We start from the raw sequence: 22698 nt of genomic DNA, 5'->3' as shown, positions 1-22698 counted from the left end.
ACAGAAACTGCTCTGGTTTATAGCCAGGATGGGACCCCCTGTGCCCTGAACCACCTTCACCTGCCAGTGCTTCCCTTGTCCCCAGCCTGCAATGCAGGATGAACTGGTATCACATTCGATCCCAGACATATTCCAAAGGCTGGAGAGAAAAAATGATTTGTGAGGATGAGGGGGGTCTGCCCACACAGCACAGGTTACCTGTGTGTAAACCCCACTGATTCCTTACAAGCCCTTTCCCTCCCCCATCCAATGTCTGGGAAGAGCCAATCCCTGCCCCAGGCACTGTCACACCACAGCTCCACTGGCATCTCCCACCTCCATCCACACTTGTTTGGAAGCAACTTTTACATTAATATTTCTATTTTCCTACCCCAAGAATACTCTCAGAAACAGCAGCCACCTCACCCCACCACAGCCTTGCATCCTCCAGACCTGCTGGGTGTGTTTAACCAGCCCAGCTGTTACAACAAGCTCAGACCATGACTACTTATTCTTTATATTCCACTTTTTAAACAAATCCAGGCGGCTCCCCCAGCACTGTGTTTTGCTGCCATTCCAGTTGTTTTTCAGGAAGGCTTTTGGGAGCACCATCGATCTGCCCTCCAACAACACCCAGCGCATTCAGCGAGAGCATCAGAAATGGATCAGGAACTGCCTGGAGGGAAGGAAAAATGTCACTCTGGGCAGAGGTATCAGATGAGGTGACACTCAGCTCGATGGCCCAGCATCAACCAGCCTTGGCTGCTCCCTGTAGGAACCTGTGAGCCCAGGATGGGCACAGGGCAAATGTGTGAGCAGAGATTGACTTTTTATCTTCAGAAACTGCTCAGTTTCAGTCACCAGTGCTAATTATCCTCAGGGTCTAAAGGAGGGCTGGAGAGAGACTTTGGTCAAGGGCCTGGAGTGCCAGGACAAGGGGAAATGGCTTCCCACTGCCAGAGGGCAGGGTTAAATGGGATATTGGGATGGAATTCTTCCCTGTGGGGGTGGTGAGGCCCTGGCACAGGGTGCCAAGAGAAGCTGTGGCTGCCCCTGGATCCCTGGAAGTGTCCAAGGCCACGTTGGACAGGGCTTGGAGCAACCTGGGATAGTGGAAGGTGTCCCTGCCCATGGCAGGGGGTGGAATGGAATGAGCTTTAAGGTGTCTTCCAACCCAACCCATTCCATAATGCCATGATTTTATGAAACAGCTTTTAGCAGATCAAGTTGCTCTGAGTGATGCCAGACCAAGCAGAGTTTCTGATCCGTTTGCCTGCTGTTGGAAGAGGGAGTGTGCTCAGACCTGAGAGCCCACTCAGAGGTCTCCAGGCTCCCTTCCCCAGCTCTCAGCTCAGGTGTCTCAGGACAGATCCTGTCCCTTGCCCTGCATCATTCACAGCTCAAGCCCCTCCTTTGTACCACTGGCTTGAACCAGCCACTGTCCCCAGCCGCCCCTTCCCACTCTCCTTTCAATGCTTCCAAAAGCTACCAACCACCATCCTGTCCTCTTGCCTTGCCCACATTTTTAACAATCCCAGCAGACCAGGGTCTGTCTTTCCACAAAGCTCCTTCTCCAGGCCGATCCCCTGGATCATCCTATGCCTGATGAGACATCCGGGTGTTTTGCAAAAACAACAGGGGGAGCAAGACTTGGAGCACAAATCCTATGGGGAGCAGCTAAGAGCTGGGGGGCTCAGCCTGGAGAAAATGGGGCTCAGGGGGACCTTCTGGCTCTCCACAACTCCCTGACAGGAGGGGGCAGCCGAGGAGAGGTCAGGCTCTGCTTCCAGGGAACAGGGACAGGAGGAGAGGGAACGGCCTCAAGCTGAGCCAGGGGAGGTTCAGGGTGGATATTCATGGAAAGGCTGGTCAGGCACTGGCACAGCTGCCCAGAGAAGCAGAGTCACCATAACTGGAATTGTTCATAAAACATGTGGATGTGGCACTTCGGGTGAACCTGACAGTGCTGGGGGAATGGTTGGATTTGACAAGATGATGATTCCAAGAACTCTGACGAAAAGCAGAGGCCTGGGGAACAGACACAGGGATGCAGCACAGAACCCTGCAGCAGGGACGCATTAGAGACCTGGAGCAGCCCAACAGAAGCCTTTGGGATTGTGCAGCATCTCCAGCACAAGCACGTCCATGCACTCCGTAATAGAGATGGCCGGGGGGATTTTTTTAAGAAGAGGATGACCTAGAACCATGGAACCACAGAATATCCTGAGCTGAAAGGGACCCGCAAGGGTTATCCAGTCCGACCCCTGGCCCTGCCCAGACACCCCAACAATCCCACCCTGTGCCTCAGAGTGGCGTCCAAATGCTCCTGGAGCTCTGGCAGCCTTGGGGCAGTGCTCATTCTCCGGGGAGCCTGGGCAGTGCCCAGCACCCTCTGGGGGAAGAACTTTTTCCTGAGATCCAACCTAATCCTCCTTGGCACAGCTCCAGCCTTTCCCTCACGTCCTTTCCCTGGTCCCAGAGAGCAGAGATAAAATCCTCCTCCAGAGGAGCTGCAGCCTGGGATGAGCTCTGCCCTCAGCTCACCCTCAGCCTCCTCTGCTCCAGCTGAACAAACCTGGATGAAAGGACCAGTCACTCAATAAAGTGCTCCACAAAGACCCAAAACATCCCGGGGCTGGCACCCCTCCCCGCAGGTGACAGCCCAGAGGGAGCAGGGTTTCCAGATTCTTAAATTATCCACACACATCCCAGCATGGCAGCCAATGCCAGCAGTGAGTCAACAACAAGTCCTGAACCTCAAAATCAGAGTGATAGCCCCAAAAAAGTCCCTCCAGAAACACTCTACAGTACCAAAGCCACCCCCCCCCCCCCCCCCACCCAAGGACAATACACTGGGAACAACTGGATGGCAACCAGTAACCCCCCCTGGATACACCGAGATCCATGGACAAGGATCTCAGCTTCCATTCCAGAGGTACTCATTGCTCAACAGCCTCAGGAATCCCCAAGAAATGGAGAAAGTCCAGAGGAGCAGAGCCGCCAGGAGGAAATGACCGCATTCCAGCTTTGGGGATATTCTGTCTTTCTACTGACACCTTGTGGGAACGGAGAGAACCAGGAACAGAGTTTTCTGCCACAGCGAGGCTCCCAAGAGCTCATTATTCATTTTAACCTTTGTAAGCAGCCTTTTCACCACAAACCACGCCTTTAAGCGCCCAGAAAAATCAAATTTTTAGATAAATCCCTCTTTGGAAAGTCACACCACCAGATGTGCTCCCTGAAAACACAACCGATGCTCAAAATTTTCCCCAAACTCCTGTATTTGCTGCCCCAAAAAAAGCCTGAATCACAAAGAAACTCTTTAAGTTGTGCCATCACTGCCAGTTTTATCTTAGGGCCCAGGATGATACAGGTCACGAAAGGAGTTAATGGTGACATGGGCTATGAGCACCACTGAAAGTGCACCAGAAGACTGAAAAAAAATCAAGAATTAAACCCAGAAAAAGGGGCCCTAGAGTTTGAAAACAAATTATTTGAAGTTAAATAAGTGAAATAATTTGTTTAAACAAAATTACTGAAGCTCTGAGGGGCCCTGACCAACTTGGTCTAGTGGAAGGCATCCTGCCCATGGCCAGGGGTGGAACTGGATGAGCTTTAAGGTCTCTTCCAACCCAAACCATCCCGGGATTCCATGACAATGAGCACACCCAAGTTTTGAATCGCCAGAACAAACAATTCCTGTCCCTCACATTGTTTTAAAAAATGTGGAGTTTGTGTAAACCAAAACCAAGAGCAAATTCACTGACTTGATGGGAGCAGGTAATTCAGAGCTGGAAACCAAAGAGCACCATCAATTCTGGTCTTCAAACAGCCTCTAGAAGATGCTTTGTGCAACAACAGAGCTACGTGCAGAATCTGCCAAATTCCCTGAATAAAGGCAGTAAAAGCAGGCAAGAATCTCTAAATCAATTACAAATCTGTTTGAACAGCTCATTAACACTTTTAGCAACTTCTTGAACAACAAACCACTGAGAACTCCCTTAGAACTCCCCAAAAAACGCTTCTCAGCTCTCCAAGAAGCTCTCCAGACCCAAACACCTGCCAGTGCATTCCTGGGGCCCACACTCTGGAGGGAAGGGACTACCTTGCTGCAGCTGTAGCTGTGCCAGCTCCAGCCTGAGCTGCTCATTCTTCTTCTCATATTCAGAGGCAATGGCATCCCACTCTTCTGTCAGGGTACGGACATGGCCCACGTAGCTTTCCACCTGAAATACAGAAAATCCAGCTACTTCCATGTCTGCCAGCACCTCCAATGAGCCAGCAGCACAAAAAGTTCTCCACCTCATCATGTTTACAGGACAACCTCAAATATTTGCAGGACAATATGTCTTATGCCTTTGGAACACCTAGGGATGGTAAAACCTTGACTGGGAGGTCAGCAGGTCAGGCAGCTATGCAGGTGCTAGCATGTGTGGAGCTTTTAATCATGGCTCTGTGGGAGCTGCTGGGCTCACCAGGTGCTTTGTGATGCCCAACATGAGGAACGGGGACATAAATCCTGAGGTCCCGAGGGCAGCAGTGTGGCAGTGACACCCCTGAACCTGCTGCAGCATAGAGGGGGATCAGGGGATGCAGGCCTGGGTGGGTTAACTCGGGGGGTATCCTACAACCACTGAGGTTGGAAAAGACTCCCAAGAGTCCAACTTGTGATGAAACTCCACCTCGTCACCAGACCAGAGCACTGAGTGCCACGTCCTGTCGTTCTTTGAACACCTCCAGGGATGGGGACCCCATCACTACCCTGCGCAGCCCCTGGCAATGCCTGACCACTTTCTCAGTGAAGAAATTTCTCGTGTCCAGCCTGAATGTCCCCCGACGCAGCTTGAGGCCGTTCCCTCTCCTCCTGTCCCTGTTGCCCGGGAGCAGAGCCCGACCCCCCCCCCTCGGCTGCCCCCTCCTGTCAGGGAGTTGTGCAGAGCCACAAGGTCTCCCTGGAGCCTCCTCTTCTCCCTTTCCCAACTCCCTCGGCCGCTTCTGGTGCTCCAGCACCTTCCCCAGCGCCGTTCTCTTCCCAGGACAGGCCCCAGCCGGGCCCGCTCTCCGGCCCTTACGTCTCTCATGTCCTGGGCCCGCCGCCGCTCCAGCTCGCCCAGCCGAGTCTCCGCTCGCCGCAGAAGCCGCCAGGCTAGGCCCAGCTGCTCCTCGGCGGGGGCGGCGGGGTCGGCGCCCACCGCCCGCAGCCAGCGCCGGATGGTGTCTGCTGGCACCGGGGGCTCCGCCGGCACCGGGGGCTCCGCCTGCGGGGCAGCGAGAGGAGCCGTGAGCGACAGGGGGAGCGCGAGTACCCCCACACTCTCGGGCCGATCCTGGGGGTACAACCGACCCCCCGGAATCCCCCCCCAGGCCGGGCCGGTGCCGGGGGTACAACCAATACCCCGAACCCTCCCCTGGGCTGGTCCCGGGGGTACAACTGGCCCCCGACGCCCCCGGGCCGGTGCCGGACACCCACCGGGGCGGCGGAGGCCGCGTCCATGCGGCGGGACTGAACCCCCCCGGCGCCATGGCAACAGGCCGTGCCCCTTGCCACGGCCACGCCCCAATCCGCAATGCCGTGAATGGGCCTGTGTGAGGCCACGCCCCCACGCCGACGTCACGCGTAGTTGGGGGGCCGCCACGCCCCCTCCTCGCTCCGTGACGCCCTCTGGCGGCCGGCAGCGGGCGCAGCGCCGCTCCCGCCGGGGTCACCCCTGGGTCACCAAAACGGGCCAAAAACATGAACAAAAGGGGCCCAAAGTTTTCCCGATTTTCTTCTAAACCCCAAGTGAATCTGCTAGAGCTGAAGGGGAAGCAGGTGAGTACATGAAGCTGAGCCTAGATAAGAGAAGGCTTTAGGGAGACCTTAGAAACCATGCCAGTTCCTACTCCAAGAGAGCTGGAGATAGACTTGGGACAAGGACATGGAATGACAAGAGAAGAGGGGATGGTTTCCCACTGCCAGAGGGCAGGGTCAGATGGGATATTGGGAAGAAATCCTTCCCTTTGAGGGGGGAGGCCCTGGCATGGGTTGCCCAGAGAAGCTGTGACTGCCCCATCCCTGGAAGTGTTCCAGGCCAGGTTGGACAGGGCTTGGAGCAACCTGGGCTAGTGGAAGGTGGAATGAGATGAGCTTTAAAGCCCCTTGAAACCCAAAGATGATTCCATGAGATTGAGGAACTGCAGAGCAAAGTAGGTCCATCCTGCAGAACTGACTCACTGGCTGAAGACATTGCACAAAGGGATGGCAGAGAAAGGAGAAGACCGAGACATGGAGAAGAGGGACATGGCAGAGTCCAGGGAGGACCTTCCACTGAGCCCTCTGGGATCCTCAGAAAGCAACGGACAGGTCCCGGACTTGCAGGAGCCACCTCCAACTTAGGTACCACAACCGGCATTCCCGGAGCTGGTGCCCAAACACTGCCAGGGTGGGAGCACTCATGGGCTTGGTTTAACCTCCCACACAGAAGAGGTGCATCCCTGACATGGGATCGGGATGGCTGTGCCTCAGACTGAGCTTAAAGAACCTCCTCAGCCTGCACTTCACAAGTAGGGGCAGACACAACACTGGAAGCCCACAAAGTGTTCCCAAGTCCAATGAAACCCCAAGATTCCCAGGGCCCACTGCCCCAGTCTGCTCCTCAAAAAGCTCAGATTATTCCTCTCCTTTCCAACCACTTCAGAGAAATCCCAGGACACTCTGAAGACAGTGTTGGTGGCATTTCTCCCATCCCTTGTCCCAACACTCCTGCAAGGGCATGTTCAACTTACACACATTTTTACATTCTCATCCCTGCTGACACATCCATGCTGTCCATAGAGGCTCTAAGACAAGGGAAATCCCAGACTCCACATTCCCATCAATTACATATTGGGAGATGAAGACAGGCAGTTCTCGGAGCTTATTCACCTTCTGTATCAGTCCTGGTCACAGAGAAGTTGTGAGTTCCTTCTCCTGACTCAGTTAACCAGCCAGATCTCTCCTCTCCTGACCAACCTGGACTTCTCCCATCACTGATGGGATCCACTGATCCCGTCCTTGTGCTCTTTTCTTGCTCTTCTGGCTTTATTTTCCTTGTTTTTTGAGCATCCCTCACTTTCAGGGAATTGGTGTTATTACAAAATCACTGCTGCCTCCTATTCCGTGGTTTCACCCAGAGCACAGTCTTGCCTCTGGAAATGCTTCCAGCATTCCCGTGTGCTGTTGTCCTTCTTTCCAGGATCCCAGTGAATTTATTTTGAGGATAGCCTGTGAGCAGACACACAGTGGACAGCAGGAGAGCTGCAGTCAAGTTTCCTGCAGGCGTGAGGAGCACACGCTTTGAAGTTGGTAATCGTTGGAAGAGGGTTTAGACAAAACCAGGAACGTTTCAGTTCTAACTCCACACAGCCAAAAAGGAAGCGTCCCCTTCCAGGGTCAATCACTGCCACCCCTTCTGCTGTCAGAGAATCATGGAATAACTAAGCCTGGAAAAGCCCTCCAAGATCTTTAAATCAAACCATTCCCCCAGCACTGCCATGTTTACCCTAAACCATGTCCCCAGGTGCCACATCCACAGTTTTTTTGAACACTTCAAGGGATGGTGACTCCACCACTGCCCTGCGCAGCACGTGCCAATACCTGAACACCTTTCCATGAACACTTTTCCCAATATCCACCCTTGAACCTCCCCTGGCACAGCTTGAGGCTGTTTCCTCATCCTCTCCCTTGTTCTCTGGGAGCAGAGCCCGACCCCCCCCCCCCCCTGCCCCCAGCTGCCTCCTCCTGTCAGGGAGTTGTGCAGAGCCACAAGGTCCCCCTGGAGTCTCTTTTTCTCCAGGCTGAGCCCCTTTCCCAGCTCCCTCAGCCGCTCCTGGTGCTCCAGTCCCTTCCCTGGACACCACGCCCCTCAGTGCCCACTTCCCTTCTCCAACCTTGGCCTCAAGCTTGGATCCATCCTCTGTGCTCTGAGCCAGATGTGGCCTTGCCTTTGTTTACAGAGCTCTGCAGTGACACTTGAGCCTTGTTTGGTGAGAGCTGCCCAAACACTGCCTTGGAAAACTTCCTGGTGTAAATGGAATACAAAGCAAAGCAACCTACAAATACCTGGGATGGAAGGAAAACCTTTGAAACAGCTGCTTTAGGGACGCTGCTGAAGCACCTGAACTGTAGGAACTTGGGATCTCTCCCAGGATCTCTCCTGGCACAAGACCTGCTCCCCCAAAGTCGCTGTCACCTCATTCTCCTTTGTGACACCCTGGTTTCATCATCCACTCTCAACACCAGATGATTCCCCACTCCAGTCATAAAACCAGCACATCTTTCCTGCAAAGCCCCATTCCTTCCTACAGCCATTCCAAAAGAAACTTCAAAGAGGGAGATTCAAGAAATTCTTTATATACAGAGACCTTCATCATTTCTCGTCCTCCCAGTTCTCCCAGCCCACGGGACAGAAGCAAGCTCGTTTTCTCCTGTAAACACCAGGACAAATATCCTTGGAATGGTTTCTCTTCCATGTATTTCTCTTTTATAAAGCCGCAATAGCCGTGGCCAAGCTGTAGAAAAGTGACACAGTGTTGGACAGCCCTCCTCAGTGTTCTGTGGGGATTGGTTTATCTACCTGGACAGGGAATCACTCCGGTCCCACTCCCTCTCCAGCACAATTCCCTCGTTTCCTCCGAGCTGCTCCTCAGCCATTTCTCTCTATGAAGGCCGTGTGCTGGCCCTGGAGGTAACTCACAATCTTCTCCTCTATTTCCATGCCTTGTGCTATTTCCTCATCAGACAGGGATAAGGGAGTCTGCGAGTCCCTGGTGACGATGATGACGGAGGTTCTCCGGGATTCTAGGACATTGGCCACCACCACCTGGTGCCGGTATTTCTCCAGAGCCTGTTGAGATTTATCCAGGAGGATCTGGGGATCTGTCTCCAGTTTAAAGGAAATCACAAAGGCCTCCGGGGCCCAGTCTCTGACCAGGGGTGACAGCATTTTTGGCACCATCTTCATTGTGATCTGCAGTGGGGAAAAGATAAAAAGAAAAAATCAGTAGAAACATTACCGGGAGTTCTAACAGGAGATGGGATGGGAAAGAGGGAAATTCCAGCTTTGTTTCATATTCCATTTACATCAGGAAGTTTTTCGAGGCAGTGTTTGGGCAGCTCTCACCAAACAAGGTTCAAACGACACTGTAAATTTAAGTTAAATGATCCATGTGGTGCTCACAATCAGGGGGTTCTGGGGCTGGGCCACAGGAACTCTGCATTCCCAGAGCTAACCCCACTCGAGGAGTATAAACATGAGGAGAGAAGATTAAAAAAAAAAAGCATTACAACTGCATAAATCTGAGTTTTCAGCTCTCCAGAATCCAGGCAGTTTATCCCATCTTCACCTTTCCTTCTATCAACTCCTTAACATACATGAGGCATCATAGTGCCAAAGAATGGGGGAAAAATAGTAGGAGACTTTGTTCTCCAGCCTCCCAACCTCTCGATCTGTCACTGGGAATCAGGCCAGGTCTCATCTTTCCAATGCCAACAATAAAGAATGAAGCCCAGCAACTTCTTAGAAGGTAATTAATTAAATAAATTTTTATATAGTTGTTATATAAAGAATTCCAGAGCCACCTGCTCCCATTGCTGAGAGGGACCTCAGTGCTGCAGTGTTGGACTGTCATTTGTACAAGCAGGATGGATCCTGAGGTCATGGAATGATTTGGGGTTGGGAGGGACCTTAAATCCCATCCCATTCCAACCCCTGCCATGGGCAGGGACACCTTCCTCTATCCCAGGTTGCTCCAAGCCCCACCCAGCCTGGTCTTGGACACTTCCACGGATCCAGGGGCAGCCACAGCTTCTCTGGGCATCCTGTGCCAGGGCCTCCCCACCTTCACAGGGAAGAATTTCTTCCCAATATCCAATCTAAATCTATTCTGTCAGTTTGAAGCCATTTCCCCTCACCCTGTCACTCCAGGCCCTTGTCCAAAGCCTCTCTCCAGACAACAGGCAGCAACTCAAGTACTCCAGGAGCTATTCTTGGAGCACTTCAGCTCTCTGAGATCCACCCTCTCCTCATCTCCATGGAAGCACAGGCAGCTTTAAAGGACAAAGCCAGAAGAGCAGAAGGCACCTCAGGGGCCCCTCTTCATGTGCCACACCACAATTGCAGACATGTTGAAGCTGCTCTGTATCAGACAGAGCGGCACTGACCTCCTTGCAGATAACCCATGGCACCACTCACCCCTTCATTCCACCCTAAAAATAAACCTGGATCAAAGAAGAGCACGGCTGACCCTGCCCTGCCCTCTTATCTGGGCCCCTCGGTGCAAGATAAGAATAAAACGCAACTCCAGGATTTCCACAGGGTTCCGTTCCTGTGGGATCTCACCCTCCCGTTCCCTCTGACAACACACACGAGCTTCTGCTTTGCAGCTTTCCCAGGTTTTATCCACAGCCAGTTCTCAGAAGGACCCTGGAAGCAAGGAGGGGACAGGTGAGGGGGGTGGCAGAGAGAGCCATGCCCAGGGGGGCCTCACCTGCAGGGGCCCCTCCGAGGACTGGATCTTGTGCTCCGACATCTCGGAGGCCGGGATGTAGAAATCCGACACGGCGGCTGCCAGGTAGAACATGACACTGGAGCCTGTGGGAACACGACTGCTGTCCCCCACTGCCATGGCCTGTCCCTGTCACCCCAGAGCCAGCCAGGCTGCCACCCACACACAATAAACAGGGGAGACCAGGGCCTCCCCCAGGGACCCCCCACCCCCAGCACTGGCAGCACTGACCCCACCCTGGGGTCCCCTAAGACACACTGTTCTCCACTGGGGTCTGTCTTGTCCCCTCCTCCCAAACCCCAACAGCCCACAGGGACAGCCCAGACTCTCATGCTGGGGTGCAGGAGCCCTCCAAGCAAGGGCCCCCCCCTTGTCCCCTCATGCCAGAGCCTCACAGGCCCCGGGGTCACGTCATACCCGGTCCCTGGGGCTACCGCAAGGGGGTTCTATCATCTACCCTATGCCGGTAGACCTTTCCCCCCACAACCACCATATCTCCTCGTTCTTGGTCCTCCTGTCCCCTCTCACTGGAGATCCGCATGAGAGCCTCATCCTTCCTCATCCTGAACCTTCTCACAGGACCACCCTGTTCCCTCATTCCTGGGCTCCCTCACACTGGAGACCCACATGGGGGCTTCATCCTCTCTCGCCTTGTGCCCTACGAACACGGTGGCCATCCCGTCCCTCATTCCTGGGTCCCCCCGTCCCCTCACGCCCAGGCTCTCCCCGTACCGAGCGGCGCTAGGGCTCGGGCGGCCGCGCGCAGCAGCGCCAAGTACTCGGCGAGCCCGGTGAACTCGATTACGAGCAGCGCGCCCGCCTCGGTGGCGCGCTGGTACTCGCGGAGCGCGGGCAGCAGCGCGGGCAGCGCGGCAGGGGCGGCGGCCACGCCGGGCGGCGGCCCCGGGGTGAGGCGGAGCGCGTCGAGCAGCGCGGGGCCGTGTGGCGGCAGGGCGCGGGCCCAGGGGAAGGCGGAGCGGGCGCGGTGCAAGAAACACACGCCGTAGCCCGCCCGCACGAGCCGCTCGGCCGAGGCGGCCCCGCGCCGGCCGCTGCTGAAGTTCTCCAGGAAGCGCACGGCGCGCGCCTCCAGCGGCACCTGCGTCCCGCCCGACGTCACCAGCGCCACGCGCCGCCCGCGTGCTGCCTGTGCCGCCGCCCAAGCCCGCACCCGGCCCTCGGTCGCCGCCGCATCCACGTCGTTGTCCTCGTCCTTCTCCTCGTCCTTCTCCTTCTCCTCCTTCGCCGCCGCCGCCATGACCGGCCCGCCCACCCCCGCCGGAAATCACGTGATCACCCTCCCCGTACCGGAAGTGTTGCCTTCGCAACGGCAAGCCAGCGCTGTCGTTAGTGTTTATCGGAAGTGACGTATTTCCGCCTCGCCGGAAGCGTCACCCCGGTAACCAGGGACGCGTCGAGGGTTCAGGGCCGGCCATGGCGGGGCTCCCGCGTTGCGAACTGTGCGGGGCCCGAACGGCCCCGCTGCGCTGCCCCGGCTGCCGCCTCACCTACTACTGGTGAGAGACTCCGGGGGGAGGCCCTGGGAGCAGGATGATGTCTGGGGCACAGGGACAGGGCAGAGGCCAGGGATTAGCTCCAGGGTGAGGCTCGAGGCACAGGCAGAAAGCTTGGGATAAGGCTTGGGATTCAGGATGAGGCCCAGGAAGGAGGAGGCAGGAACAGACTTGGGACAGGACGAGAGGCAGGACACAACAAGGCTCAGAACACGAGGCCCAGGATGTGGCACAAAAGGCAGGAACAGGCCCAGGACAAGACTCAGGACGCAGGAGAAAGGGCTGGGAGGCAGGGACTGGCCCAGGGCAAGGGCTGAGAGACAGGATTAAAGTTCGGGATGTGTTCTGGGACACAGGAACAGGGCAGGAGGCAGGCATTAGCCCCAGGATGAGGCATAGGGCACTGGAAGAAGGCCCAGGGTGAGGCCCAGGAAGCAGGAACCAGCCACAGAATGAGGCTCAGGACACGTGGAGAAGGCCCAGGATGAAACGTAGGAGGCAGGTACAGAGCAAGGACAGAGAGACAGGGACAAAGCTTGGGATGTGGTCTGGGACATAGGCAACAGGCAGGGATTATCCCTGGAATGAGGCTCAGTACAGGGACAACCTCCACAAAGCCCAGGACTCAGGGATGAGATCTGAGACAAAGCTCAGCCGGCAGGGATGGGCTCAGGAGGCAGGGACCAGACTCAGAATGGAGCCTGGGAGCCTGGAGAGGGCCCAGGGTAGAGCTCAGCCAGCAGGGCAGCAGCAACTGGAGCAGACACACTCACCTGGGATGTTCCTGCTCCCTTCCAGTGGCTCCTGCATCAGGGAGGCAATAGAGCCGGGAGCTCTGGAGTGTCACACAAACATGCCTCAGATGCCCTCAGAGCAGTCACTGAATTCCAGAACATTCCCTGTTCCCACAGTGACCTGGTGTGGGTTGGTTTGTGGTTTTTGTTTTTCCAGTGTTGGAACCCAGGGACTTGCTCAAACCTTGCTGTATCAGAAGTTCAGGGAGTGATTTAAATAAGGATTTTAACACAGAGAACTGTGGAGATGTGGCAGGACAGCACTGTGGAATGGAAACATTTGGAAATATCATGTACTGGGCGCCCTGTAAACAGCCCAGGGGCTGTGGGTAATTGTTGTGGAGAAAGTCCTGAAATACAGTAGGGAATAATCTTTCCTTACATCATATCCCAGCAAATATCAGTATCCTTCTCCCCTTGTTTTGCCAGTGATGTCTCCCACCAGAGAACCGACTGGATCAGCATCCATGGCCATATCTGCCAGCTGCTCCTCCCAGTCCTCGGGCCCCAGCCCTGTTTCCATTTTGAAAAAGACAGAAAACTTGGCAAGGAGCAGCTGCTGAGGAGGCAGGTGGGTGCGGGAGGAACAAGCACAACTTTAAAGTGCTGCCAGGGAAGGAATTCCAGCTCCTCTCCCTACCCTGGCTGTACATCGTGGGACACACCGGGGGCAGACTGCGCTCACCTGGAATTTTCAGCCACACAGGAGTCTCCAAAGCAGCTTGGGCTGTCACTGCCCTATTCCTATAAAACTGAAAGGAATTTCTTGCCTAAAACCAAGCAGGGCTTTTGCCTTCACAGGATCCACCCCTTTAGAATTCCTCCATCTGGATGCTCCCAAAGAAGAGGATGGCACCTCCTTGGTTGATTTGGGACTTGATTGCGGAGGTTTGGGGGTTGTTTTTTTAAAACAAAACCTCAAAAGTAAGGGGAGTGGGATTATCTTCTCTGTCACTCCTGAGCCTCCAGCCTTTTCCACCAAGTGTTTATTTGGTGTCCTGAACTTCCTCGGGCAGCAGCAGTCCTGGATTTCCCACCCTGCCAGGGAGTTGGTCCATCACCCTGGTTAGTCCAGGATCCAGCTGAGCTTTGCTTCTCCCAGGCTGTTTGATGGGAGGGTATCCTCTTTCCCAGAGCAGAGAGGCAAAGAAACCAAGTCCCCTCCCTTTGTTTTCCTGACCAACTTGGAACACCCTTTCCCACTAAGTGCAGCCTTTTATCTCCATCAGGCCTCAGGGATGTGCAGATGTGCAGCTCCTTTCCAGCCCCAGTGGTTTGCAACTCCTTCTTTTTCTGTTTATGGAGTGGCAGGAGCTGCCATTCCACATTGTTGCTAAAATAACCCACCCAGGTGCATCTGCTCCTGAAAATCCTCCCTATGGAAATAATTTTCCCTCTATAACAACTCCCAGACACAGAATAATGGGGCAGCATGCAGTGGACTTGGAACAATCCAATGGTGCCACTGAAAATAACATCCCTAATCTTGAATTTTATAGGAATTATTATTTTTAAGGTGTTTCTGGCCCAACTGTGGAGCTTTGGGGACCAGCTCATTTCTGTCACCTGTCTTGGGAGCTTCCAGAAAGACAAAGTCCAAAGGCAAAAGTTCTGCTTGGTGAGAGCTCATGACAGGCTTTAGGCAGCAGATTCCTTTTGGTTTTACAGGAATTGGGCAATGATATCACAGGCTGGTTTGGGAACTTCTGTCTGGCTGAAAATCCCAGGTGAGACTGTTGAGCAAAGTCACGGAAGGTGTGTCAGGCCAGCGTGTCCCAAAGGGAAAATGAAAAACTTCCTTAGTTCTAGGTTCTGTTTAAGTTGTTCTTTATAAAGCCTGCAAGGAAGGTTAAAATGGGTGTCACGGGGCTGTGGCAGGAGTTTGCATCCAGAAGTGCTTGAAGCTGTTCCAAGAAGCTCCCCTGCTATTGAACACTGATGTTGACACTGATTACATCACTGACTTTACAGCAACTAAAATTATCTCCATACATTCCAACAGGCCACGTGGCTGCCAGCTGAGGGAAGTGCTCCTTCATTAGCTGGAAGTTAATCTGCTGGTTTAATTAGGTGAAGGGAAAGACAGCAGGAAGATGAGGCTGGTGGAGAGAAAGTCACTCTTGATTGGGGTTCACACTGGGTCAGCAAACAGCAGCCTGGAGCGGGAGCCTGGGCTGGGAATGGCTCCATGGGCAAGGTGGGGAGAGCAGACTCCAGGGTTTTTCTGAAGTGGGGATTTTTATAGGCTCCTTAACAACCCTTAACAACATCTGCTCTTTGACCTTTGTCTCCAGCCTATTGAAATAAAATAGATTGTGAGAACGGTCTGTGCAGGGACACTTGGCTTTCCTTCTCTCCAAAGAAAGGAGGGAGACGGGAAATCCCTCAGTTATCTGCTGGCTTTCCCAGCAAGAGGGGAAGTTCCTTTTTGTCTGGCAGAGTTTGGAACAGCCAAGTTGGGGCTGGGCTGGCTCAGAGATATTGGGAGAGGGGGAGATTATTCAGTGCCTTGTCTCACTGGCTGCATCACATTCCTATTGCAGATTCAACAAAAGTGCTTTAAAAAGTTCTTCCCTGTGAGGGTGGTGAGGCCCTGGCACAGGGTGCCAAGAGAAGCTGTGGCTGCCCCTGGATCTCTGGAAGTGTCCAAGGCCACGCTGGACAGGGCTTGGAGCAACCTGGGATAGAGGAAGGTGTCCCTGCCCATGGCAGGGGTTAGGATGAGATGAGCCTTAGGGTTCCTTCGACCCAAACCAGTCTGGGATTCTATGCAGAAAAGGCCTTTGAAGTTGAGAGAAAAGCTCTTCAGTCTCATGGTAACCAGAGAAAAAACCTTCTGCCCGAAGCTTGCCTGTGGGTTTGCTGCTTTTTGAACATTTCTGCTGTACTTCACCCACTCCTGCCTCATGTTTGTTTAGAAAACACAGAGCTCCAGCCTCAGTCAGGACACAGGGAAACCTGGGCACATCCAAATGCCCTGTGGCTCAAGGAGCAGGGAACTGGGAGCCAGGAGGTTTTATGAGTTTCATTCCTCATCTGTGCTCCAAAGCTTTGTTGATAGAAATCTGCTTCTGTCAACATAGCCAGGGGGGAGCCTGCAGACAGCACCTCCAAACTGACAGAACTCCAAGTTTCTGTTTGGAGAAGAGCCTCACCTGCCTGCGTGATGTCAGCTCCCCACAGCTCCTGGGCATGGGAAAAGGTCCAGCCCAGCCAGCCGCGGCACTGCTCTGGCTGTAGGTTCAGCTCCAGCTCACTGGAGCCTTCCCTCTTCCTGAAATCCTCATTTCTTCAGACACACCATCAGTTTTGGTGCCTCAGTGTGAATAATGGAAGTGGCACTGAGCCCTGAGTGTGTTCCCAACCCCCGGCTCCCACCTGGAGCAGAGCTGGGGTCCTCAGCCCCCTCAAGCCCCAAAAACTGTGTGGCAGCACCTTCAGAGAAACCTCAAATTGCAACACACATGGAAAGAGCCCAAAGTGACAGGGCCAGGGGCAAGGGGGAAACCAGGGCAGGGCCAAAAGGAACTATTCCCCCAGGGCTCCTCAGGGCCAAAGGAAACCATCCTCCAAGGCTTGGAACTGTGGTCGGAAATATTCACCGCTCCAGGGCTCCTCTTGCCTCCCGCCCTTCCTTTTCCTCCTGGAAGCTGTGCCAGAGTCCAACCCCCAGCTTGTCCTCACTGCAGATGTTTCAGGCCATGGGAAGCAGCGATGGTACCATTGACAATAGAGTAAAAAAAGAATGATCCCGATCTCCAGCACCTCCCAGATGCCAATCTGGGCGATGCCCATGCACCAGGGTCTGCGCTGGTTGCACCAGACTGGCACAGAGAGCCTGAGAAATACCAGCTTTTCCTGCTGCTGCCCCAAGCATATGCTGGTTTTCTCCTGGGCACCACCTGCTCCCTGGACATAGTTTGTGTTTCACAGAATCCCAAACTGGTTTGGGGTGGAAAAGACCTTAAAGTCCATCTCATTCCACCTCTTGCCAAGGGCAGGGACACCTTCTACTACCCCAGGTTGCTCTAAGCCCTGTCCAATCTGGCCTTGAACATTTCCAGGGATGCCACAGCTTCTCTGGAAAACCTGCCTTTCCCCTCTCCATGTTCTGGTAGCTCAGGAATGGGTGCTGTGTTTTCTGGCTCCTGGCTCTCCTCACTGGAGATGGGGCTGTTGCTCTGGGCTGTGTTCTTCCACAATTGCATTTATCCAAACAGGTGTCTCTTCACCTGAGCCAGGATCTCCAGGAAACACTCGCAGGCTGTTGCTCCTTCACCCATGGCACAACTCTGCCTCACTCCAAGCAGGTCAAGCTCAGCCAAATGCCAAAGCCTGGCCTCCAGGAGCTCTGAGATTGGTGTGTCTGCTCAGCTCAGCCCCAGTTGGTGGCAGAGGGTGATAAAGGGGGGAACTGGTGTTTTCTCAGGGTCCCACTGCTCTCCAGCAGCACCACTGCTTCTCAGGCACCTTTCCTGCTGCACCACTGCTGGGAAAAGCTGATGAAGAAGTGTTAGTAGCTGGCTGGCTGGGGCTCTGAGCAACCTGGTCTAGTGGAATATGTCCCTTCCCATGACAGGGGGTGGAAAAGATGAGCTTTAAGGCCCCTCCCAGCGCAAACCTTTCTGGGATTCTGGGATTCTGCAAGGATCCTGGCGCTTTTTCCTTGGCATCCCTGTAAGGGCACAGCATGCACAGCTCCTGGCAGGGAGCAGGCATTGGGATGAAGATCTGTTTGTGGAGCTGGCAATTACATCAGCTGCTAACAGTGGAGAGGCCAAATGGTGTGGACTGGTAGGAACAGCAAAAGGCAGGGAGCAGCTATACATGGATAAATACAGGATAAATTACGGATTCTGACAAACTCTGACAAAGGCTGCAGAAGCTGCTGCACCACCAACTCCGGCTGGGGATGGATTTGGTGAGTGTAACACATTCTGATTTTGACCAGTTTTCAGACTCTGCACACAAAATCTCAGCCCAGGACCAGCCAGGAGAGGGTGGGATGAAGCTGCAGTTCCCTGTGAGGAGCTCTCTCCTCACTCGCTGGCCGTGTCTCCAGCAGTTGGAGATGTGCCGTGCTGGCACCACGGGGCCTGGCTGGCTCTGAGTCACGCTGGGGCCCCTGGCTCTAATCTCCTTTCTGGTCTTGTGATGATCGTTTTCTGTGCTTCACAGCTTTTATTGCTGCAGCCTTATGAGACCTTGTCAGGAGGTGTAAAGAATTCTTCGTCCCAGAAGACACCACATGACCTGTGAGGATGTCCAAAGCCGTTCCTGCTCGGAGCAGGAACGGAGCCAGACTCTAATATGCTCTAATATGACAGCTTTAATGTCTGTCTGTTAATTACAGCCACAAACTACATTACAATTGATGCTTTATAACTTGAAAACTCGATTTTAAAAAGACCCTGTGCATCTGTAACCACCTGGTCTAGTGGAAGGTGTCCCATGGGAGGGGATGGGTTGAGATGGGCTCTAAGGTCCCTCCAACCCAAACCATTGTGGGATTCTGTGATTTCCTTTCTCCCTGTCTTTTCTCACTCTGCCCCTGCTCTGTTTCCCTGCAGGAATCCCTCATTGCTGTGGCGTTGAGCACAGCCCAGGGGTTTGTGTGGGCAGGGAAGCCCCTGGAAGCAATTCCTGCAGCACTGCAGGCACTGCGCTTCAGCTCCAGAGTGTTCGGCTCTGGCTCCATGCAGCTCGTGCCCATCTATCTGCTCCTGGCTGAGGCCTCCACGGGTGAGCATTGTCTACATGGGAATGCTGGCAAGGGCAAGGCCTCCCGGGTCAGGTTTCTGGTTTCCATTTGCCATTTATCTGGGAAGGAGCAGCTCTGGGCCCTGCTCTGCCTCAAGGGCATTGCAGAGATTTGAGCCGTCCCAAACACACACCCCCCTCACACCCCTTTTCTGTGGCTCTGGGGAAAAGAATCTCTCAGCACTCAGGAGATCAATGAAAGCAAATGAAATGTCTTCTCCCTCTCCACCAATTCCCACAAGAGAAGCCTTATGAAAGTCTGTTCTTTACCTCCGTGGCCTCGGGTGACTCTCCAAAGCATTAAATTCCCGAAGGTGATTGGTTGTGCTCTTATCTCAGGGAACCAGCAAACATTTCAGAGGCCATTGCACCCGAAGAACTCCCCGGTTCATTCACAAATCTTTCTCTGCCTGAGCAGAGCCTTTTCTCATTGTGTGCTTTGGAAAACATGGCAAATGAGGGCATGGGAGCTGCTCTCCCAGCAAGAGAGATCCCTGTAAATCACTGCCATTCCAGGAGCACACACAATGCTCCGCTGGCGCAACGGAGCTGGCTCAGGGGTTGTCTAAATGGCGTGGTGAGAGCAGGGAGAAAAAATCCTGTGAGTAATTCCAGTGTGACAAGGTGCGAGTCATCAGTGCCTGCCCAGAGTGGACTGGTCTAGGCCACGTGTTCCAGAGAGATTGAGACCCTCTGCCATGGAGCCAGGCTGGGAGAGCTGGGGGTGTTCACCTGGAGAAGAGAAAGCTCCAGGGAGACCTCAGAGCCCCTTCCAGGGCCTAAAGGGGCTCCAGGAGAGCTGGAGAGGGACTTTGGATGAGGGTCTGGAGTGCCAGGACAAGGGGGAAATGGCTTCCCACTGCCAGAGGGCAGGGTCAGATGGGGTGCTGGGAAGGAATTCTTGGCTGTGAGGGTGGTGAAGCCCTGGGACAGGGTGCCCAGAGAAGCTGTGGCTGCCCCTGGATCTCTGGGAGTGTCCAAGGCCACGCTGGACAGGGCTTGGAGCACCCTGGGATAGTGGAAGGTGTCCCTGCCCATGGCAGGGGGTGGAACTGGATGAGCTTGAAGGTCCCCTCCAATCCAAATCAGTCCGGAATTTTGTGGCTTCTGGCTCCTTTTGGAGTTCTCTACACATTCACCTGTCTGTAAATGAGACTTTAGACACCTGGGCAACTCAGAAGCACTTGTGAAAGAAGTGGGGAATCCCCAAATTGCAGCTCCATATCAAGCTACCCCAAAGGGACAGCCAGCAGTGTTCTCTGACTTTCCTGTTTAAAAAATGCTCCTTATCCTCCTTATTCCCCTGATTATTCCTACATGTCATTCCAGGCACTGGCCGTCTCCGACAGGCAGCCAAGTATCTCTCCCAAGCCCGGTGGATCATCCTCCAAACCCCAGACTGCAGTGCTGCTCTTCAGTCTAAGTTACACCGTGGGCTGGGGCTTTTCTCTGTTGCTGAAGGAAACCTGGACCAGGCTTTGTATCACCTGGCCAATGATGTAAGTCCCTTGGAGTACAGGAACAAGCAACACTTCCATTTTAGTTCTTTCTCTCCTCCCACATTGATATGGAAATGCCAGCAGGCAGATTTGGGATCTTGAGAGGGTTCACATTACATTACCTGAACTGGATAGATCGGAGACACCTGTGGATCCATGTGTGAGCTAAAGATGTGTTTTGCCAGTTAACCCTATTCCCGTGAAGTGACAAAAAAATCATGGAATCACTACGGTTGGAAAAGCCCTCCAAGATTATCAAGTCCAACCATTCCCCCAGCACTGCCAGGTCCACCACTAACCCAGGTCTCCCAAGTGCCACGTCCACACATTTTTTTTGAACACCTCCAGGGATGGTGATTCCACCACTGCCCTACGCAGCCTGTTCCAATACTTGAACACCCTTTCCATGAAGAATTTTTCCCGATATCCTTACTTGAACCTCACCTGGCACAACTTGAGGCCATTTCCTCTCCTCCTGTTCCCTGGGAGCAGAGCCTGACCCCCCGCCGTGGCTGCACCCTCCTGTCAGGGAGTTGTGGAGAACCGGAAGGTCCCCCCTGAGCCTCCTTTGCTCCAGGCTGAGCCTCCCTCAGCCGCTCCTCATATGTTTCTTGCATTCCTTGTCTTTACTGCTTCTCCCTATAAATTTCTCCATCAGCTTCATTACAGTGCTGAGATGCCCAGACATTCCTGCCCCAAACTGATGGAGTTGCCTTTTATTCCACAGATAATTTACATTCTGGCTGTTATTTCCCTCAATACTTTCCCAGGTCTGTCACCCATTATTTAATTAATGCATTATTTCCCTATTTTGGTATCTGGTTCAATGATGTTTTCTCCAATTCTACCTCTTTAATCATGAAAACAGTTTGTTACATTGGAAGTGGTCATTGCCAGCTATGTTCCTGAGGATGCTTTGCCTGCCATTTGATCCTCCAAAGCCAGATGAACTTCTCCACATCCTATTTCTGTCCTATGTAGACTAAATTTATCCAGTGCGGAGTGATGTATCCCCACTCCTGTGGAATTTGATAGTGGCTTTGTGTGGGTATAAATGATGACATAAAGGGAGAAGAATTAGACCCTTTCTATTATAACACACAAACTTGTCTCTGCTTAGTCTAGAAACCCTTTGGGAATTTGAGAATCCTGCACAGGAGTCTCCCAAAAGGCTTGGGAGATTGCCAAAATCCTTTTTCTTTTTTTTTTTTTTTTAGATTCCCTAAATGTGGTGCCTGAAAGGGCACCAGGTAAGAATTGTTTTGCTCTTAGCAAGTTCAGGACCTGCCTGGACCTTAGCTGCGTGTCTGGGATCTGCTGAGAGTCACACGCCAGCTCAGAATAGCTGGAATGCTCCACTGCCTTCCCACTGATCCTCCAGGGCTCCCAGGGAAGAACCGGCTTGTCTGGGGGCTGGGAAAGCAGCAGGATGGGCTTTGGGAGAGGTGGCACAGGAAGAGGGGGAGAGGGGGGGAATCCTGCCCTGGGCTTTAGACAATGAACCAAGCAGGTGCCTCTGCCCCAGACAGAGGGGATTTAGGGTGTTGCATTCCCATGGATCAGTCCCAAAATACAGCTTTTTAGTATGTTCCTATGGATGAACTCTGTGAGCTAAGTATATTCCTATGGATCCTATGGATAAACCCCAAAATACGGTTCTCAAGGACCTCATTCCCATGGACAACCCCAAAATACAGTTTTTATACCTTATTCCTATGGATAACCCCCCACAAAATACAGCTTGTTAGTACCTCATTCCTATGGATAACCCCCAAGTAGAGTTTTTAGTACTTCATTCCTTTATATAACCCCCCAAAACCAGCTTTTAAGTATCACATTTTCCAATCACTAACAGCTATAATCTGCCCTGAACATTTGCAATATTATTAATCCACACTGAAAAACTTCCCAGGTTTGACATGAACATGAACCTTCTGGGGTTTATTTTTTGTTTAATATTGATTTCAGGTTTACCTGGCTACTGCTGAGTTTGGACTTAATTCTGTTGAGGTCTCTGGAGGGTACTTCCACATGGCCAACATTTTCTTCCGCCAGAATAAAATGGATGCAGCAAACTCGCTCTATACTGAGGTTGGTAGGACCAAAAATCATCCTCTTGAGTTTTTCTCAGCTTTTTTTGGTACTCTTTCCAATGGTTTTTCCATTTCCCTTTAAAGAGATGATGACTATATCAAGTGTCAGTGCTACCTTTAAGGATCAATCCCAGAAACCCTTTTCGTACTTAAATAATTCTCTGAGTTAAAACCAGGAGACATTAATCCTGTAATCAGTTCAAAATTCTTAATAAACTGTCTTCAGTTTGGGCAGCCAAACCTTGTCAAAAAACAGCTTTGCTACCAAATTCCCTGTGCCAGAGGTTAGAGTCCCACCAGCACAGAGGGTCTCTGAGGAGTTCCTAAAGCCAGGGAAGAGTGGCATACAAACAAGCCACCTAAAATTTACACTGGGAATCAGTGAAAAGTCACACTGATAAAAGATTTTCAGAATGGATTGATCAAGCTAGGAAAGTAATAATTATCTACTTGATTTAATAACTGAAAAAAACAAGCTTTTATTTGTTTAAATCAATTTTTGTGGAAATAAGGTGCTGGGAGCTGCAAAATCCAC

General features: G+C 53.0%; 3 protein-coding genes across 6 annotated transcripts in view; 1 reads left to right on the top strand and 2 right to left on the bottom strand.

Annotated features, from left to right (window-relative positions):
- The window catches only part of CCDC30 (coiled-coil domain containing 30), a 35144-nt gene extending 29617 nt beyond the window's left edge, over positions 1-5527 (bottom strand). Inside the window, exons 1-3 of one of the 2 annotated variants that reach the window (XM_048326253.1) lie at positions 5450-5520; positions 5052-5237; positions 4085-4205 (exon numbers count right to left, since the gene is read on the bottom strand). In XM_048326253.1, coding sequence (XP_048182210.1) covers positions 4085-4205; positions 5052-5237; positions 5450-5473 — 331 coding nt within the window. In that variant the 5' untranslated portion in view covers positions 5474-5520. Of the gene's footprint in view, positions 1-4084; positions 4206-5051; positions 5238-5449 lie in introns of both variants that reach the window. The other variant, XM_048326254.1, reaches the window with a different exon arrangement.
- A 2803-nt stretch (positions 5528-8330) lies between these two features.
- On the bottom strand, positions 8331-11791 carry PPCS (phosphopantothenoylcysteine synthetase). 3 transcript variants are annotated; one of them, XM_048326240.1, is made up of 3 exons: positions 11236-11791; positions 10486-10589; positions 8331-8966 (listed from the first exon to the last, which is right to left on the bottom strand). In XM_048326240.1, exons 1-3 carry the CDS (start codon positions 11759-11761, stop codon positions 8643-8645), a joined length of 954 nt encoding a protein of 317 aa, XP_048182197.1. In that variant the 5' UTR covers positions 11762-11791; the 3' UTR covers positions 8331-8642. The 3 variants fall into 3 exon arrangements, with proteins under 3 accessions (XP_048182197.1, XP_048182198.1, XP_048182199.1); XM_048326241.1 differs by having other exon boundaries at positions 11675-11758; XM_048326242.1 differs by lacking the exon at positions 10486-10589 and having other exon boundaries at positions 11675-11784.
- A 39-nt stretch (positions 11792-11830) lies between these two features.
- The window catches only part of ZMYND12 (zinc finger MYND-type containing 12), a 17954-nt gene continuing 7086 nt past the window's right edge, over positions 11831-22698 (top strand). Inside the window, exons 1-5 of the mRNA XM_048326243.1 lie at positions 11831-12020; positions 13241-13382; positions 18382-18553; positions 19901-20070; positions 22039-22161. Of these exons, the coding sequence (XP_048182200.1) occupies positions 11938-12020; positions 13241-13382; positions 18382-18553; positions 19901-20070; positions 22039-22161 (690 nt within the window). The 5' untranslated portion in view covers positions 11831-11937. The remainder of the gene's footprint in view (positions 12021-13240; positions 13383-18381; positions 18554-19900; positions 20071-22038; positions 22162-22698) is intronic.

The sequence above is a fragment of the Corvus hawaiiensis genome, chromosome 22 (assembly GCF_020740725.1).
Source record: "Corvus hawaiiensis isolate bCorHaw1 chromosome 22, bCorHaw1.pri.cur, whole genome shotgun sequence".
NCBI lineage: Eukaryota > Metazoa > Chordata > Aves > Passeriformes > Corvidae > Corvus > Corvus hawaiiensis.
Note: the sequence above shows the minus strand (reverse complement) of the source record. Positions and strands in the feature narration are given on the sequence as shown.

Bases quoted from the DNA above. Each gene is read 5' to 3' on its own strand.
- PPCS (XM_048326240.1), bottom strand. From the start codon at position 11,761: ATGGCGGCGGCGGCGAAGGAGGAGAAGGAGAAGGACGAGGAGAAGGAC. The intron at 10,590-11,235 runs GTACGGGGAGAG...GTGTTCCCACAG, and splicing joins CCGAGCCCTAGCGCCGCTCG to GCTCCAGTGTCATGTTCTAC. The intron at 8,967-10,485 runs GTGAGGCCCCCC...TCCCCACTGCAG, and splicing joins CCTCGGAGGGGCCCCTGCAG to ATCACAATGAAGATGGTGCC.